The sequence below is a fragment of the Aythya fuligula genome, chromosome 15, assembly GCF_009819795.1.
Source record: "Aythya fuligula isolate bAytFul2 chromosome 15, bAytFul2.pri, whole genome shotgun sequence".
Taxonomy (NCBI): domain Eukaryota; kingdom Metazoa; phylum Chordata; class Aves; order Anseriformes; family Anatidae; genus Aythya; species Aythya fuligula.
This window is the reverse complement of record NC_045573.1, coordinates 7,966,047-7,984,578: the sequence shown is the minus strand read 5'-3', so window position 1 is coordinate 7,984,578 and position 18,532 is coordinate 7,966,047. Positions and strand designations below refer to the sequence as shown.

At 39.1% G+C, this 18,532-nt stretch overlaps 2 protein-coding genes across 2 annotated transcripts; one reads left to right on the top strand and one right to left on the bottom strand.

The window, feature by feature from the left end:
- The first annotated feature begins 194 nt into the window (after positions 1-194).
- LOC116495091 (cytochrome b-c1 complex subunit 2, mitochondrial) lies at positions 195-10,668 on the top strand. The gene is made up of 14 exons (XM_032197308.1): positions 195-336; positions 1,727-1,819; positions 1,928-2,077; positions 2,971-3,035; positions 4,019-4,075; positions 4,447-4,571; positions 5,089-5,186; positions 5,610-5,667; positions 5,830-5,925; positions 6,794-6,993; positions 7,261-7,341; positions 7,896-7,972; positions 9,449-9,602; positions 10,425-10,668. The coding sequence occupies exons 1-14, from the start codon at positions 301-303 to the stop codon at positions 10,506-10,508; spliced, it is 1,374 nt and encodes a 457-aa protein (XP_032053199.1). The 5' UTR covers positions 195-300; the 3' UTR covers positions 10,509-10,668.
- A 1,921-nt stretch (positions 10,669-12,589) lies between these two features.
- Positions 12,590-16,821, bottom strand: PDZD9 (PDZ domain containing 9). The gene is made up of 4 exons (XM_032197312.1): positions 16,770-16,821; positions 15,007-15,127; positions 14,392-14,568; positions 12,590-12,864 (listed from the first exon to the last, which is right to left on the bottom strand). The coding sequence occupies exons 2-4, from the start codon at positions 15,116-15,118 to the stop codon at positions 12,665-12,667; spliced, it is 489 nt and encodes a 162-aa protein (XP_032053203.1). The 5' UTR covers positions 15,119-15,127; positions 16,770-16,821; the 3' UTR covers positions 12,590-12,664.
- Positions 16,822-18,532: the final 1,711 nt, after the last annotated feature.

The window sequence follows — 18,532 nt, the reverse complement described above, 5'->3', positions numbered from 1 at the left end:
CATGGCTCGCTTCGGACCCCCACAGCCACAAAATGGCGGGGCACCCAGAGACCCCCAGCCCCAAGATGGCGGCGCGCCCCACAGCGCCCCGCGCAGGCCGGGCAGATACGGCCCGCACAGGCCGGGCAGACGCGCCCCGCGCATGCGCGCAGCCGCCCCCGCCTGAGGAGGACTTTTACCCGCGAGCAGTAGAGTTGTCGCTCTCGGCTCGCTAGAAAGTCGCGGCGGCGCAGGGCGTGCCGGGAAGGCAGAGTCTTCCCCCGGGGCAGCCATCTTGTTCTCCTCAGCGGGCGCGGCAGGATGAGGGGCTTCGCGGGGGTCGCGCCGGCTCTGTCGGTGAGCGCGGGCTGAGGGGTGCGGCGTGTGGCGGCGGGCAGGCGGAGGAGGAGGATGCCAGGGCGGTTGTCAGGGTCCTGGTGGCTGGTGAAAGCCGGCCTCAGGGCGGTGAGCCCGGGCGGGCCGCGTCGGTGGGCTCTGGGCGGGCGGAGCGGGCAGAGCTGTGGGGCTGCGAGTGAGGGGCAGGGGCAGGAGGACGGGGCCGGCAGAGGGCGAGTGGCGGAGCGGGAGCGGGAGGGGGCGGCTCAAGGTCAGGCAGGCCGCGGGCACGGCCCGGGAGGGCCTCAGGGCAGCTCCTGCTGGGCCGGGGGCTTCTCCCGGGGCTCCCCCGGGGCTCGGTTCGGCGGGGAGGGGGGTGAGCGGCCTCCCGGCGGTGCGGCTCGCCAGGGGCGCTTTTGCCAAGGTGATGCCCTTGGCGAGCGGGGCCTGGCGGCGGGGTGGTGCTGGAAAACGTCCCGGTGAGGCCGGGGCACGTCCTGGGGGAGCTGCCTGCTGGAAATGCCCTCAGGGGATTCTGTGTCAGAATGCTTCGAAGTCAGTTGTAGGCATACACTACTAGTTAATAAATAAGAAGGCTTAGAGGTTAAGATTAGATATCTTAACGAATTTGTGGTGAGGGGAGAAAGGAGTTTTTTCTGGACTCGCAATATGTTAAATGGTGCCTGTGGTGAAGTAAGGGCAGTACCAGCATTGCTGTCCCTACTGCTGACTGCAGTGGTGTGCCTGTCACTCAGTTTTTTACTTTGAGATGTAAGGGGGTGAGGGTTTTTGATTTGAGAAGAGCAATAAATACGCTTACTTCACAGAGGAAAAAAATGTGGAAGGGAATAGCATTTAAGATTTGAAATCAACATTAATGTCACTTCAGTTGCCACCTACTGAAAGGGAAAGTGGTTCAATTTGAAGGCCTACTTCTAATTATTGCTCTGCAGTTTGGGGACTTGCTTCTGTGTCCTATTTGTGCTCAGTAATCAGTGTAGATAGGTTGATATTCTGACTCTGAGTTGAACTGCCTGTACCACATAAAGTTACCTATGAAGTTATCCTGTGTTCATGGGGTTTACTTAGCTATTTGTTCAGTTAATTCCTATACAGTAGTTTTACAGACTATATAATGTCAACAGAGATTCATGCTATGGGACAACAAAAAGAAAAATAAGCTTTCCTAAGTACTACTCATTGAACTTCCAAAAACCTTTTATAAATCATTGTACAGATTTCAACAGTGATGTAAAAATGACTGGAGGACTTAACAGGAAATAACTGTTTTTATTGTGGGACTTGAAGTTGTTTGTTGCATTTCAACTTGAAATTAATTTGCTTCTTCAGTATGCAATGTAACGTGATGAACTAATCCAGAAAATCCTTTCTTTTATGCTTTGTCCTCTAGAAGAGACTGTACTCACTTAAAGTAGCTCCTAAAGTTGCACCATCAGCAACTGCTGAACGAGTGAAATTATCTCCAGAGTCTGAGGATCTGGAGGTCAGTATGAATACTGGTATTTTTTATCTTTTTATTTATAAGTCAGTCAGAGAAGACCTGTGACAGTATTTCTAATGGATCAGTAAACCAAATTTTATTTTAATGCAGATCACAAAATTACCAAATGGCTTAGTTATTGCATCTCTGGAAAACTTTTCTCCAGCTTCAAGAATTGGTGTGTTCATTAAAGCGGGCAGCAGATATGAAACCACTGGTAACTTGGGAACTGCTCACTTACTTCGGCTTGCATCTACTTTGGTAAATTTTTATTCTCTGTTACTGTTTTTGGCGATAGATTAAATGGTGGGAAGCTTACATGTATGACTTCAAAAAGAGGTGATATGGTAACATGTAGCATACGTTATCATACAGCGCAGAAAACAATGTACGTTGATAGTTGGTTACTGGGCTTAAATGCAAGAAAAATGCCATTACTTCCTGGATGACAATGTTATTTATTTGGCTCTGTACTTTTTCATAGTGTCTTAAATTATATACACAATTCAACTATAATAAACTTCGCATGTAACTTAAGCTGCAATAAAAGATAATTCAGATGTCTGATAGAAACTCGCCTGTATGTGTAGAATGTTTCCAAATAGTTGTTCTATGCTTTTCTCAGTTGTTATCTGGCTGTAGCTGCGGATCCTTGCACACCAGCCAGATTGTGACAGAGTTACTCAGCACTAGTGACTGCTGTGAAATGTATTCTCAATCTACTTCAGTTTCAGGCAGAAAAAAATAATGTCCTAGCTGCCTATTACCTCCTTCCTAACCAATGCCAGAAGTCACTTTCCCCAGACAGCTTGTAGCCTAACAGTATGTGTAGGCATCTGTTGTCCTGGTTGTGTTAAGGTTATTTAAGTTAAAAATCCTATTAAATGTTTGATGAAATTTGGATTATTCTCATGGAATGGGACTGGGGAGCAACTATGTGAGCAATTACATTAGAAAATCAGAGCAGATGATAGAAATGATAGCAAGGATGCAGTAAGTTGGCTTAACTTTTCTTACATATATAATGTTTTCTGTATAAATGAATAAACAGATACTGTTTCAAATCTGCCTGAGTGCTGAACCACCTCTGGCAAATTTGTTCTTAAAATAGCTATAATTTTATTAATTTTTTTTTCCTATTTCTTTTTTAATAGACTACTAAAGGAGCATCTTGCTTCAGGATAACTCGTGGCATTGAAGCTGTTGGGGGTAGCCTAAGGTTTGTAACCGCACATAAACCTAATCTATTTTGGTAAGATAAAAACAAGCTACATGACAAAGGGAAACTTAAAACAATAAGCATTAAAATATGTAGGTGGATAAGCTCAGCGTGGGAATGGTGCACATTGACAAGGAATGACTTTTGTACTTCTCCTTTCACTAAGGTTCAAGAGTGCACACATGATTTGCATTTTAAATAATAGTTTTATGATTTGTACAGAAAGCTTAATGTGCTTTCTGCAGTTTAAGTCTTCAAGATTAAACTTGCTGAGGTCTGCTGATATTTTTATTATTTTTTCCCTTCTTTTGTGAATAGATAACACTCATACTGCAGTTTTGGGAACAATTCAAGCAGTTGCTGGATTTTGGGACTTGAGAGTTTAAAGTGTAGAAAACAAAACCTAAGAGAGAAAAGAGGGATCTAGCTGTACCTGCTTTCTTGCATTGTTTCTTGGAAATTAACCAGTAAGATTATTTTATGTAGAATTTGGTTAAAGACAGATTTAGATAAATCTAAACTTTACCCTTTTTGTTAAGCAAAAAAATATGTTGAGGCAAATGAAAAAGACAGACTGTTCTCTGCCCAAAGAGAATTATTTCTAAATTACCTTGCTTGCTATTTATACATGTTTTTCATGTTTGGCTTTTCATGTTTTGGCTTTTTTTTTTTTTTTACCTTGAATTATGATGGTATCCTATATTTGGATAGTCACAAGGTACTTGTTATAACCTGAATATACTTGCTATTACCTGAATACCTAAGACATGGGTTTTAGGTATATCTATTTCTCCTATAGGACTGTGTGTATCAAAATGCTCCTATTACCATTCCTTTAAACATTCATCTGGAACAGAGTTAACCTGAACTTGTATTCTAGTCAATACCTTGCTGAAAGCTTCAGGCTATAGGGGAATACGTGTAAAAGTCAATGTCTTCGTATGCTCTCTGCTAAAATGGCTTTTGTATTTTTTCTTGTTTAGTGTGTACTCAACGAGAGAGAAAATGACTTACTCTGTTGAATGCCTGCGTGACTATGTGTAGGTATCCAGATAAACTGTAAACCAAATACTTGTAATTGCTCTGTAGTAAAGCAGAGACTTACCATTTTAAAGGGTAGGTGTTACTCTAGTTTTAATGTCGTGGTAATAAATCAGTAAATTACTGCATTAATATTTAGCTTCTGTACTGCATTAATATTTAGCTTCTGTTTTTCTCTTACAAGCATATGGATGCGGCAGAACTGAATTAGAACTCTCATCTGTCATACAGCTGTGCTAATAACTACTCTGGCTTTAGTGACATACTCTGTTAATGTGCTTCTTATTGGGTGGTTTGAGTTGCTTTCAACTAGGAAAGAAATACATGTTACTTTTGTTGTGTTTAATCCCTTTGTAACTTTTTTCTCTAGTGATACAGTAATGGAGTACCTTCTAAATGTCACCACAGCTCCAGAGTTCAGGCGATGGGAAGTATCTGATCTTCAGCCACAATTAAAAGTTGACAAAGCAATTGCATTTCAGAATCCTCAAGTTGGTAGGTGTATTTTCTGATCAATGTATTGGCTTCATGGGAGTATCTTCAAAATGACAAACTTTGGAAAACTTTGCTTAGTCACCTGGTTATTCCATTTTTCACCCTTTCCCTGTTGATAGGTATTGTCTTTCTGTTGCTATGGAATTTCTTAGCAAATCCATGTTTTTTTTTTCCAGCTCATATATAACAATGTTACTGTTTTTTACCACTCTCCATCCCAAAAGAAAAATGAACAAACAAAAAACAACTGTATCTGCAGCTTGCTGATGAGGCTCAAAAAGCATTGAGCATTTACAAGTGTTTAGTGTTTTTAAAAGGTAGAAGTCTGCAGACTGTTGCTTAAGGACTTGTCCAATACTGAGTTTTAGCTTATTACAGTCCTGCTATTGCAGATCTTGTGGATGAATGCCTTAGTGTGGAAGTGGACCATAGCTCAGTCACTGGTGTAACATTTAGATTCATTCATAATGTTCATTAAAGTAGCTATTATGTTAGTCATAAACTTTGTTCCTCTTAGGAGTGCTGGAAAACTTGCATGCTGCAGCTTACAAGACTGCTCTGGCAAACCCCTTATATTGTCCAGATTACAGGATTGGAAAAATTACATCTGAGCAGGTAGGATTCTTGTGTTATAAGTCTATCTTAGTTTCCTTAATAAGAATAGTTGATACTTGACAGAGAAAATTAATTTAGCAAATATATAGTAAGTATTTATTATCTTATTAGTCTGGTGCTAAACTAATTTGTAGCCTTGATGCTTTTAGTATTGAGTTTAGAACTCATATTCACATTTAAAAGGGTTGTTAACATCAGCGACTTTCTGTTGATAGTAAGGCTGTCAATGAAATGTGTCTTGTATAAAAGGGTTTTGTGGCTGTCACTGGAAAGCATGTAAAATGCTGTTCTACAGACAGTTCTTGGAAACATTGGAGTTGGTTGCTTTAGGAAGTATAAGGTCTGAACAGTGAATGTCAGGAACTTGCTTTTCATTTTTGTTCTTTATGCCAAATACCTTAAAATGTGACTTTACTGTTGCAGCTTCACCATTTTGTGCAGAACAATTTCACAAGTGCGAGAATGGCTCTTGTAGGAATAGGTATGTATGTTCTTTAATGGACACTGCAATTCATAAGGGAAAACTACTATAGAAATCTGAGTTCTCTGGAGAAGAAGATTGTTATGATAACACTTATGTTACTGAAAAACTATAGCAGTTACGTAACAGTGACATTACTTGGAATAAACTATTGCATTGCAGGTGTAAAGCATTCTACCTTAAAGCAAGTTGCAGAGCAGTTTCTAAATATCCGAAGTGGAGCTGGTACTTCTAGTGTAAAGGCTGTCTACCGAGGGGGTAAGTAAGTCTTCTGTACCTGTTCTGAATGATTTGGGGGGATTACTATAAATGTAGTATTATTTAAAGTTACAGATGAAAACTATGTAGATGTGCTAAGTGTTCTGCATGGGAAATAAAAATTGAGTGGTATCTCCCACCTAGATAAACAGAGGATTTTCCTTCTCCCCACCATGGAAGGTCCTGGGATAAAACAGAACCTGTGTCTTCAATAAAGCTTTACCTGCATGATCATTTGTTCTGTGAAGTGGAAAAACAGGCTGGCATATATTTTTTCTTGGCATATCTGGGAAGATTCCCTTAAAAATTGGGAAAGGTAGAGAGTAGTTTAAGAATGTCTAGAATCAGTTGGAGACTGTCTGTTAGGGAAGATATGTTAGACTGTGTTAAGTGTTTCATAAAAGACAAAGCAAGGCTTTGTCAGAATTATGAACAGAGGGTACAGTACTTTTATATATTTGTTATCTGGAGACTCAGTTTTATCATCTTATACTTTTAGGATCAGGCTCAAATTAGGTGTAGTAATGTACTTGGTTTTATGCTTGCAAGACATTTATTTATTTTTTTTTTGAACGCAGGGGATCTCATTAAATGCTTTTTTCAAAGGAATGTAATTGTTTTAATAAGTGTTAAGAGCAGCGTCTTAGGGTTGTAAGGGGGTTTAATGATTAGGAAGCTACATGATGACCTACAGCTTACTAACAGCTTCTTTCTGTCTTTCCTGACTATGTATGCAATAACTTCACAACCTGACTTCTCCATCACAAAAATAACCCTGGGCAGAAGTGTTTCCTTTCCCTACCTCTGAATGTGTAGCAGTTTTTAACTGAATGCTGCATAATTTTTTATTCTGTTACTGTATTTTTAGGAGAAATCAGAGAACAGAATGGTGATAGCCTTGTCCATGCTGCTGTTGTAATAGAAGGAGCTGCTGTTGGAAGTGAGGAAGCAAATGCATTCAGTGTCCTTCAGCATGTTTTGGGTGCTGGACCCCTTATCAAGAGGGGAAGCAATGTTACCAGCAAACTGTACCAGAGTGTTGCTAAAGCAACTACTCAGCCATTTGATGTAAGTTCAGAAAGTCACTACACATGTTTTAAGCAAAATGCATGCTATCCTTTGAGAGGTTACTCTTTCCAGCTAGAGTCTTCATTAGTTAATTCTTGCATAAGGTAAAATATTTCAGAGGAGGCATTCCAATGTGATCTTTCCTTTGCACAGGTGGAGTCTAGCTTCCTGAATTCCAGTATTTTGGATCCTTATAGTAATTTCCCTATGCTCAATACCGAGTTGTTCTGCTACTTGAAACAATAGATGATGATGTTTGTTTTTCAGGCTTCTGCATTTAATGTTAATTACTCTGATTCTGGTCTATTCGGGTTTTATACCATATCCCAGGCTCAAGATGCTGGGCAGGTGAGTTGCCGATAAGAATTTAAGTATTAACAACCTAACTGACAAAATAGTGCTTTGGCTTGAGGCAGAGACTAATTTTTCTTAAATACAATTGATCTGCCTTCTTGTATGACAGTGCTGCGTGTTCGGTTACAACATTTCTGTAGGCTGGCAATGAGACTTACTTTCTCAAAAGTACAAATATGTAATATGAACTAGAGCTAGTAAAGTACCATGGATTGTTGATTGTAGAACTTGAAATTTTTAAACCTAAGTAGATTGTGATGAGCATGCCAGCTCATTAAGCTGACAGAACTAAATACTCTGAAAAATAGTGAGGCCATACAAATTAACATGGTGTTGCAATTCAGATCCAGACAGCTCTTTTTTAATCATGTTTTGGCATTTATGGGTGTTTTTAGTTTTGTTCTAAAGCTGTTCAATATTGAGGCTGACCTAACAATCCTACTACTATCAGCTGCTTTCACCTGAAGTCTTTCTAAATATCAGATAATAGGAATAACATGTTTAAATTAAATGCTGGAAGAAATCTTATGTGATTTAATTTTTCTCAGGTCATTAAAGCTGCTTTGAACCAGATGAAGGCAATTGCTCAAGGCGGTGTCACAGATGAAGATGTCACAAAGGCAAAGTGAGTAAAGGACCATCTAATGTGATAGAGAGGTTCCTTAACGTGCAGCCACTTGTCAAGCACTTGGGCTATTCTGTACAGCAGGGCTTGTATAGTGCTGTAACTATTTCTATTGTGAAATGCTTCGTTTTCTGTGTTAAAATTGAAGCACTATCAATAGACTTTATTTCCCCTGAAGCTACACTGATTCTCTGTTAGCGGTATGTCCTCATAAAAACTTGTTCAATAAATGTTAATATTTTCAACTAACTGTTTCAGTGTAAGGAATTTGCAAGCATCAACAGATGATGTTGTTTTAATCATACTCCCTTGTACTAAGGCACTTAAATTAGAATTCTAAAATACATTATTTAGGTAATTCCCTGTACAGTCACACTGCAGTAATTCCTGAAACAGTCATATTAAGCAACTACGCCCTTCTGAATCTTCTAAGAATAGCAGTAATGAGGATTTACAAATGTAAAGCACTGAATTAGTGATATTACATCCAGGTGCTCTAAATATATTTTTCCCTTAGGAACCTTTGAGAAGGCGAAAATTGCTGTCAGAGGTGTAATAATAGCAGAGTTTTGGAGTTCATGATTTATAGAGGGCTATACCCATTTAGTGAGATGGTGTTTAATGCTACTCAGAGTTTAAACTGCACTGAGCCTCTAAAGCTGTAATTGTACAATACAATATGGTACAGATTCACTCAAGTAGAAAAACAAAAATGCTGTCTGCTGTGTATGTGAAATGCTTATAGGACTCCATGTAAATCTTGATTACAGAATACATAAGCTAGACATGACTAGTTGTGCCATAGTCACTTGTAGCTAAATGGTACACATTCTGTTTTACATTTGTTTTACATGAGTGACAAAAAATTCTCAAGGTCAGTGATGTTTGTAGAATATCGCAATTCAGTCAAAAATAGCAAGGTACCTAGTCCTATTCTATTGAAATAAACTATTTTCTGCCACTAACCCTTTTTTAATTAAGATTTTCTTGAGTAGCAGTAAGACTGTCTATACCAGGAAAAAAAATCACAGTATGAATCTGATGTCTTTTCCCAGAAAATTGAACTATTCTACAAGGAACATTTACAATCACTGCTGCTTTACCATAAAATTGCTCTACACACATCAGTTCTTGATAAGATGTAGGCATCAATTTCAAACCTGATTTTTTAACTTAATAGGTTTTGTCTTGTTTGTGAAGTACTTGTATTAGTTACTTCAAACAGAAACAAATTTTGAGCTAGAGATCTCCTGATTGCATGGGGTGGCTGATCATTCCAAGGCAGGTGGTATTCCATTACCCTGTTGATTTCATGCTTTGACTATTTGTGGTGCCTTTTTCAAGCATGAAAGGTTTCTATGGTTAGGAAAATTTATCAAAGTCTTGAAAAGTTAAAATGCTAAAAACTCATTGCACTTGCAAGGGGTGGTAATAACAGAACCCATGTGCTCACTTGCTTAATGCTTTGTTTGGCAGAAATCAGCTGAAAGCTGCCTATTTGATGTCAGTGGAATCTGCAGAAGGTTTGCTGAATGAAATTGGCTCCGAGTCATTGGTTTCTGGCACACACACATCACCATCTGTTGTTGCTCAAAAAATTGACTCAGTATCCACTGCTGATGTTGTGAATGTAAGTATGTGTCAGCATTTACAGGTGTTTCTTAATCACTGTGTAAGATTTTAATACAAAAGTGGTGTTCATTTGTGTTTGTTTATAAAACACACACGTCTTTTCTTTTAAGCAATTAGCTTACATATACCAGTTGTCTATCTTTTGAGGCCTTTATTAACAGAAGGCCCTTTAATTCAATTTAAAAGACTATATATTTATTTATATAAAGCCAGTGTAGCTGAGAGGATCAAACTGCCAACCAGTATTAAAGGAAAATGTGCTATGAGTTTCAGTATGGGCAGCTCTGTGTCAAGACTTCTAGGATTCCTGAGCTTAGAATACTTGGTGCGCTTAATAAAACAACTAGGCTTTCAGTGATAAGCTGATATAGCAGCAAGGTAATTCAGAATAGCAATGTAGTTTATACTTGAAGCAAATTCCATCCAAAAATCCATCAGAGAGATGTTTTAAGACAAAACTTATTTTTCTAGTCATCACTTATTTGTGTTGCAGTAGTAACTAGCAATAGCTTTAGCAATAAGGACAGAACCACTGTATCTTGTGGTGGTGTAAGTAGAATTCTGGGAATATCCACTTCCAAAGATTTTATGCCTTTTATAGCTAGCTGTCATTCTGTCATTCCCCTTTAAAGTAATGAGGAGCTGAATTAGGAGCAAGTAAGCTTAGACAGCCAAATGAAAACTGTAGACTCAATGACCTACTATAATAGGTCATGGAGTCACTTATTTCTTTTAATGACTTGAGGTTGAGGCTATGAGTGGCAGGAAACTCTGTTGTAGTGAATATATCCTTACATCAATTTTTCTGATGTGTTTTCAGGCTGCGAAGAAGTTTGTCAGTGGGAAGAAATCCATGGCAGCTAGCGGTGATTTGGGAAATACTCCTTTTCTTGATGAGTTGTAAAAACAAAGCTGGGATACAGTTTCATGATGGACCTGAACTATAAATCACCTGTGTTCTAAATAAATTACTACATTGTTATTTATGAATTCAGTTCTTTCAGGAAATTAACGTGGTGTAATTGTGGGCTTGCACTCACCAAATAAAGTGCTGAGTTCATACATTGTGTTGATTTTTTTCACTGAAAGTGGTATCTAAAATGCTGGCAAGTCTGGCCCTGTATGTTTAAGCTAAAACTGCTGTGAGAAAATAAGGTAACTTTTAGTTGATGTAAAAAATATGTATGTCAAAAATGATCCTTGTGATCCAGATGAACCTTGTAATCATTACTGGTTGTCTATGTATTCTTGTATAGGAACAGGAAAAGCTCTAGCAGAACTTTGTATCTGCACCACCCTTGTGTTGCATAAATGAAGAAACTTACTTTCAAAAATAACTATATTATAGCTTCTTAGAGATTACTAGTTCCAGATGAATAGAGTTGCAGAGGTAGCAGTGTTTTGTAGTGTTGTGTCCACAACTAGCATTGACAGACACCTTTGAGAGGTGGGAGGGCACTGCTAAAACAGATCTGTATAGCTATCATATAATTTTAAATATGCTAGGACTTCTGTGTTTTTGGAAGTCTAGGCATGTATTAAAAAAAATACAACTTCTGAAGAAGTCAAAGTTTTAAAGTTTTATTCCAAAGCAAAGGCAAGTTCCTTCAGACAGGTTGTGTCTTATACAGAAGAGTGAGAAGAGGAACTGGTCTCACTGTTTTCCACAGTCCAATATGAAGGAGGTCCAACACCACTAGCATCAAACTCAGAATTGCACAGTGCGTCAAAATAATTATGAAGAACAATGTCACATCCACCGTCTCTCCCTTCTGTAAGTGTCTGGATTGTATGAGATACATGCCAACTTTTGTATATTGATGATAATTCACGAGTAAACTCAGAACAGGATGACTGGGAAGATGTATACCGAAAAGTTTCCAAGTCTGTATCATCATCACTACTGGTCCCAATGTCTTCATCCTCAGTGTCTTCACTTGTGCTGAAAGGATACAATGTGGAATTACTCAGATGTAGTAATTCCCTTAGTCATTTAGTTACCTTGCCTAATCATGGAGGTTTTTTTTTTTTTTTTTTTTTTTGCAAATAAAAAAGACTCCATGACTCCAAGAAAGACTCCAAAAGACTTTTTTTTTTTTTTTTTTTTTTTGTTCCAGAGACAAATTCATTAGTTCTGTAGATGCTCTAATATCAAAGTAATACTATTGTCCATTACCGTTTGCACACTGTTTCTTTTGGACTCTGGCTAAGCTGTCATTTGGTCAAAAAAGAAAGCTATCCTTTTCCTGCTCTTTTGGAATAGTAAATGCTTTGATTTATTTAAACATAAGCCTAGAGGTTTAATCTTTTAGAAACCCTTTTGCTGCATGAGCTTCCTCTCTGTCTCATTGTTAGGCTGTTCCAGCCTAATTATCTGTTTTTCATACTTATGTTCCTTTCCTTATCTCTGAGGTTTTCTATTGTAACTTTGTGCCTCAGGAAAACTTGTAACTGCCATGTATCCTATCTAGATTAATTACACTTGCTATATGAACCACCTTTAGGATTGCGAGCAATACAGTTTTAAAAGCTGCTGTATTTATGTAGTGGTTCTCCCAAGATAGGTGCTTTTCCCCTCACAGTGAATTTAATGTTATTTGCTGCTGTCAGTAGTTTGAGTTATTAAGAAACAGTTTAGCTTTTAACATGGTTCTAGCAAGACCTCCATCTTGAGATCATTGGTTACTTGTAAGCATCTACATCCTTGGCTATTACGGAATCACAGAATTTCTAGGTTGGAAGAGACCTCAAGATCATCGAGTCCAACCTCTGACCTAACGCTAACAGTCCCCTCGTGGACTTCAGGGGAATTATTGGCAACCAGAATTTTTATGGTTTCTATGGAGAAAAGGACATGTCTAAAATAATATGTATTTTGACCCTGTCTTGAATGAAACTACAGAAGTAAACATCTCTCTTGGTATTTGATATTTCAAATTACAATTCTCCATGAGAGAAAGTAAAAATCTTTACAGACCCCTGAAATTAAAATGCTAATACTCTTTCTTGCTAGAATAATAAGCAAGGTATGAAATTCTAGTTATGTACAACACTTGTTTCTTACTCTTCTGTCATCACAGGAAGCTTTACTTCAGGAATTAATTCAACTGCACTCTGCCAGTGTTGAGGTACTTCAATAAAATTTCTGTAAACCCTGATTTGTAGAGTAGTCCCTACAGGAATATTGCGCAGGATTTTCCGAAGCTCTTGCAGAGTACATCCTAAAACGTCAGCATGTCCAATCTTTATTAGAACATCACCTGCCAAGGAAGAAAATTGACAGCAATCAGTTTTAAAGACTTTTTCAAGGGTTTTCTGTCCATATTACAAAATAGTCTTAATTGACATATTTTTACTTTTTTTTTTAAAAGCGTGTTTAGCAGCTCCTCAACTGGATGCAACTTTACTTTTGCTTTCTTTTTTTAATGAAAGAAAAGTTCTTTAACAGCTCTGTCAAGAACTTTTTTACAACGCTAAGGAAAGCTGCAGTTGAGTTACATGCTTTGGGCTGTTTCTGAGTCAATGTACCATACTTCAGATTGCCTATTCAGCGTTACCTTGCATTTCTGTGGTATTTTATTAGGGAAGACAAAGGTACCATGGTGAATTCTCTGATCAGTAACATTACCTGTTGTGAAGAGGGGCAGTTATCGATAAACATGTATTGAACTGCAACAGAGCAACATAGGGGATTTAAATAAGCAGTAGAGCTGTCTGCTACCATAATAGGCAGATCAAGGAGCTTCTCTCCCTCTGCTCTCTTTTCTTTAACTATTTTTGGGTTACAAATGTCTGTATTTGAACCATATTTTCATTTACTTTTTCCATTAACTGCTACTCCTGCTCCATTATCATCACACTTTCTCTCCACTCTAGCTTGATGCAAGATACTGGTTCTACTGGGGCACACACAAGAATTTCTGGAACAAATACCAAGATATCAGATACCAAAAAAGCAACAGAAAACTTTTTACCAGCAGTGGTATGTAAGTTCTCAGCTTCACTTAATCAGAAAGGTAAATCATGTGAGTTACTTGTTTCAAAATACGTAGCCGTAAATGTCCATATATTTTAAAACATCTCCAAGAAACTACTGAAATAATCTATTAAACACCAGAATTCTGATTTTCTGCCCATACTATGCTGATACCTTTGATTTGCCACAGCAGTGTTATCTCTGAATTGCAGACATAAGATAGTTTTGCCTCTGCTTCAGCATCTATAGTCTGATACACTACCTATCTTTTCAGTTCACCTCTCAGTTTTGTGCTAAATAATATCCTTCAGTGGCCACTAAAGATTTGTGTTGGGATAACCTCTTGCAGCATGAAGGTATTCTGAGGAAGCACCTATACTAAGCAGCCCTCAGGAAGTTTTGCATTACTTGTAGAATGAAATTATTTGAACAACAATGCACTGAACAAAGAAAGAAATTATTAAAGTTTCATTGCTATATAACAGTAATAGACAAACTATTTTTGAACAAACCTGTTGATGAATAGGAAATCTGTTTTATCTGCAGAATAATATAAAGATTTAAACCTTGATCTGATTATGAAATAGTCATGTTTATCAGCTATTTTAAGATCACAGGTATTCCATTATGGTGACGTGTTGGCACTGAGCTTTATACAGTTTATGCTAGTTTCTTTGCTCTGTATTTTTAAATTGAGTTTCTTTTGATCTATGTAAGTCTAGATAAATCAGAGACAGGCCTGAAGCACAAATGCAGAATGGCAATATTTTTAATGCTGTTAAATTTGAATATTACTGTTCGGTTGGTTTACCTGGTTTCAGCTTTCCATCTTTAGCTGCAGAGCTTTTCTCAACAAGGCACATTATCTGGAGGTATGGTCCATTCTGTATGATTATAAGACCTAATCCTTGTTTGCCCGTCCTAATATTTGCCCTTAATTTTGTACTCCGTCTGTGCTGAGTAATGTTTCCCAGTGCTGGTGATTGTCCTTTGAAAAGTGAGGGGAAAATTTGAATAGTTTAAACTGTGATATCGTTATTCAATAAAATGTTTAAGGATACATTTAGCAGAAGCTGCACCTGTTCTTGATTGTCTAAACAGTTAAGTCCCTCATCCTTAACTGCTTCTCTTAGAAGCATTGCCTGCTGAGTAGCTGACAAAAAGCTATAATGACAACACTCAAAAAAGTCAGTTTATTCCATACACTATCTCTCTGCAAATAAATATCTTGAAAGTATTTTTTATTTAGAAACTTATTTCTTAAAAGTCACACATTTTTGACAAGAAAAAAAATTTAATACTTTTCTTACTTAAATATTCATTACAAAGGCTAATATATTCAGAGAAAGTAGAGAACAGGGTACAGAATAACAGAGCAGAGGAGCTGTCAGCTGTTAAGAATTTGAAGAAAGGATTGACTTCTTACCAAAAATGGAATTTTTCGTATCAATATTTACGGAGGAGATTGATTTCTGAATTTCCAGCAGATTGGTTTCACACCCTACTGCCAACGTGAGAGCAGCAACTGCAATTGCCATATTTAGCACCTGCAAAAATAAAATACTCTTGAGCATCCACTATCCGTTAAAATGCATAATACGGGTAATACAATATAAACAACATTATCCTAGCATCTCCACCAAGAAATATAATAGAGTAATAAACTACATTCTCTCAAGCCTGTTCTCCTCATCAATAACAAGGAAAAGTTAAGACTTACACACAAATGCTTGAGATTCCTAAAATAAGTCATCTTCTGTTAAAAATTAGTTATAAAATACTCTGTTTTAAGTAATCTCTAAATATCACTTCTTACGGTAATAACTTGAACTGCTGGAGATGTCTGTCTCCAGCTGTCTGAAATCACTTAATGAAAATTCCCACTATTTTTCTCTTTTGTAAAATATGGAACCTTCATCGCCTTTCCAGCGTCTTCTGTAAATCTTTGGATCAGGCTCTAATTGACAGCATCGAATATATGAAATTAGGATTAAAAGTATAGTAATGTGAATGTGTGATTTGTCAGTTTGGCTGCTGAACAGAAAAACAGAGAAGGAAGCAGAAACAGTTCAAATTTTCTTTTCCTTCCCCATGACAAATGCAGGATTTTTATTGTTGATGAGCAGAGTACTACATCTGATTTGAATGAAGTATTTAATTTTCACGGCTGCTTAAGAAAAGCAAAGGAACAGTGACACTGGAACACAGTCTCAAAATTCTGAGATGTCAGATGTCTGGCCTAATACTCTTTCACCAGCTCAGGAATTTATGTAAAGTGGCGCAGTATTAATGGAAGGGATTTAAGCCTTTCCCAGGGTGTTCTTGCTCTCTTCAATAAATGTGTTTCAGTCTCCTTCAGCCAGAAGGGGGAACTGAATGCTCATTTCCTGCTTCCAGGATGAGTACTTAACTCCTAGGCCAATGAAGGTAAACAGATGATATTAGGATGCAGGGCTGCTTTATATCAATTTCTATCCACAACTTTTCAGCAAATTCTATTAAAGTTCTTGAAGAGTTGTAGGTCTGCAAATGATCACCACTGGGTAAAAAAAATGCTAGTAACAAATCCAGGTAACTCTAATATGAAGCCAGAATCCTGATTTTAAGTTTATTTTCATGTAAGTTATCTTGCTGGGCATAATAGTTTTAAAGCCATAAAAGCTGTGTCTAATTCAAAGCCCACAAAACATTTAAAGACAAGGCTGTGAATTCACTTTCAGACTTTTCTTCCTTTAACCATACACAGTATCAGTCTACTTAGTCTCTATGGGAATTATCTGGATTTAGTCATTGTTCTGTCACAGAATTTACATTACAGTTCCCCTAACATTGTACTGATTTTCTTCAAGGTCATCCTTAAATTCTGCAGTTTCTGCAGGCAGTAGCACAAGATCTTATCCAGCCCTCTTCTGCTGAAGAGTTTTCATTTCCTTTTGTCATTTGCCTATGATTCCACTTCAAATACTCAACCTCAAGAGCAGGAATATCTCTTGATACTATGAAAATGTGGGGCAATGGGACTCTGTGAAGGAGATAAACTGATAGAAGGACTGCTAGGAGGACTGACAGAAGATTCAGACAACTGAAATTTAGGACTGGAAGAACAGTATCAAGGCAGGATTAAGGAGTTGGAAATGAAGAGGAAAAAGAAACAGAGAGAGATTGAAACATCCTTAGTTTCATCCCCACCTGTAGCCCAAGACTGTTTATGTTCTGTTGAATCCAGGCAGAGATGTTTCTATGCAGTCGAAGTCACTGGGCAGGCATGTCTTCAGTGAGCCTCTTGGAAATGCACTATGCCTCCATGATGACCTGTAGAGGAAAAGTGTACCGGCAGACAAGGAGGCCACCACAACGCCCACTAACTGCTCAGAATGCTGGGGCGGGCAGATTCCAAGCCCCCTGCAATGGGTGAGCAGGAGTCTGCTGGCCAGAGACGCAAGCACAGGGACATGTGGCATGAGCCAAGGATGTGGCTGCACCCAGGGGGCTGCTGCAGTCTGGAGGAGTTACTCAAGGCAACTTAGGTTGCCTGTCTGTCACTATCTCAACCCTGCACGGGGCCTCAAGACTTCCCAGAGAATCTGTGTACTTCACACAGCATCCTTTGGCATGTGTTTGCCTCTGAATACACCTGAGAAAAATTAAGTAACTGACCACACAGTCTGCAAGGTATGAAGACTGTATTCTGTCACTATTTCTGACTTCAGATTTGTGTGTCAGAAGCCAGTGAAATAAATCATCCTTTTCTGTGTCCTCTCTACCCCTCCTTCCTTTACTCCCTTTGCCGTGAAGCTGAGTTATTTAATGATAAACTAATTTTGAGGCAGACTTTTACATAATGCTTGCACTGAAATTATTTAAACACCATTTAAAGCTGGTTTAACTAAAGGATAGTTACAGATGATTCTTGGAAATAACTTCTTTTCAAGACTGCTGGATTCCCATTGTTAGTGCAATGTGATTTTAAAGTATTCTAAACGAAATCTCAGTTCTCCCTCTTCTGCCACACACCAATTGTTCCCTGTTAGAAGGAAACAATTTCAGCTGTTTTTCATCAAAAGCCCTATTATGTTCTCCACCCTTATGAAAATCTGTCAAGGCTAGGAGAATAAATACAAGTATTGTCCTCCAAATAGTAAGGCTCACTGATTGCTGTTGAACACTTTAAGTTTACTTTCCTAACATCTCCTTTTTGTTGGTACAGCGTTCCATCTGCATTAGAGACAAAAACAAACAGCACAGTCACCTGCTTGGCTTCTGGGTCAGTTCAGACTTTCGTATACGTCCAGTTCCACTCCTCTGTACGAACAGGTGGGTGTTTGCTGCTGGCAGGAGAAGACATTACTGCAATCAGGTATTTTATAAGCACCTGTGGATGTGGGGGCTGTCCGATAAATGCCCATTGTTTCATATTGCCATGCCACTCAGAATACCAACCAGGCAGTCACTGTGACCGAAGCTGGGCTGCCTCCCCACGTTTGGGGCATCCTTTATTGCCTCCAAGCATTTCCCTCTCCGGTATGGGTTAACCCACAGAGAAGCCTGTCATGAAAAGCTGAGGTATTTAAACGAGTTCTGGACAAGATTAGTTAGTTCTTTTTCCTCAACCCAGTACAGGGACAGCAATTTCGGCTCGGGGCAGGAAAAAGGACGGGCTGAAAAGTGAAAAACAAACTGGGGGGGACTGGAGAGCGTCGGGGGATATTGGGGCGCCTCAGGACACGGCCCCCTCGGGGCGTGGGCCGCGCCTCAGGCAGCAGCCCGGGGCAGGCCACGCCCACCCCCGAGGCCGCGCCCCTCCCCGATCGCCGCTCCCGGTATGGCCGCGGCAGGCCCCGCCCCCAGGCGAAGCCCCGCCTCCCCGGTGAGCCCCGCCCGGCCCGGCGCGGCCCGAAGGCGGGGGGGGTTCCCTTCCGGAGCAGCCGCCCGCCCCCCCCCCGCCCGCCGGG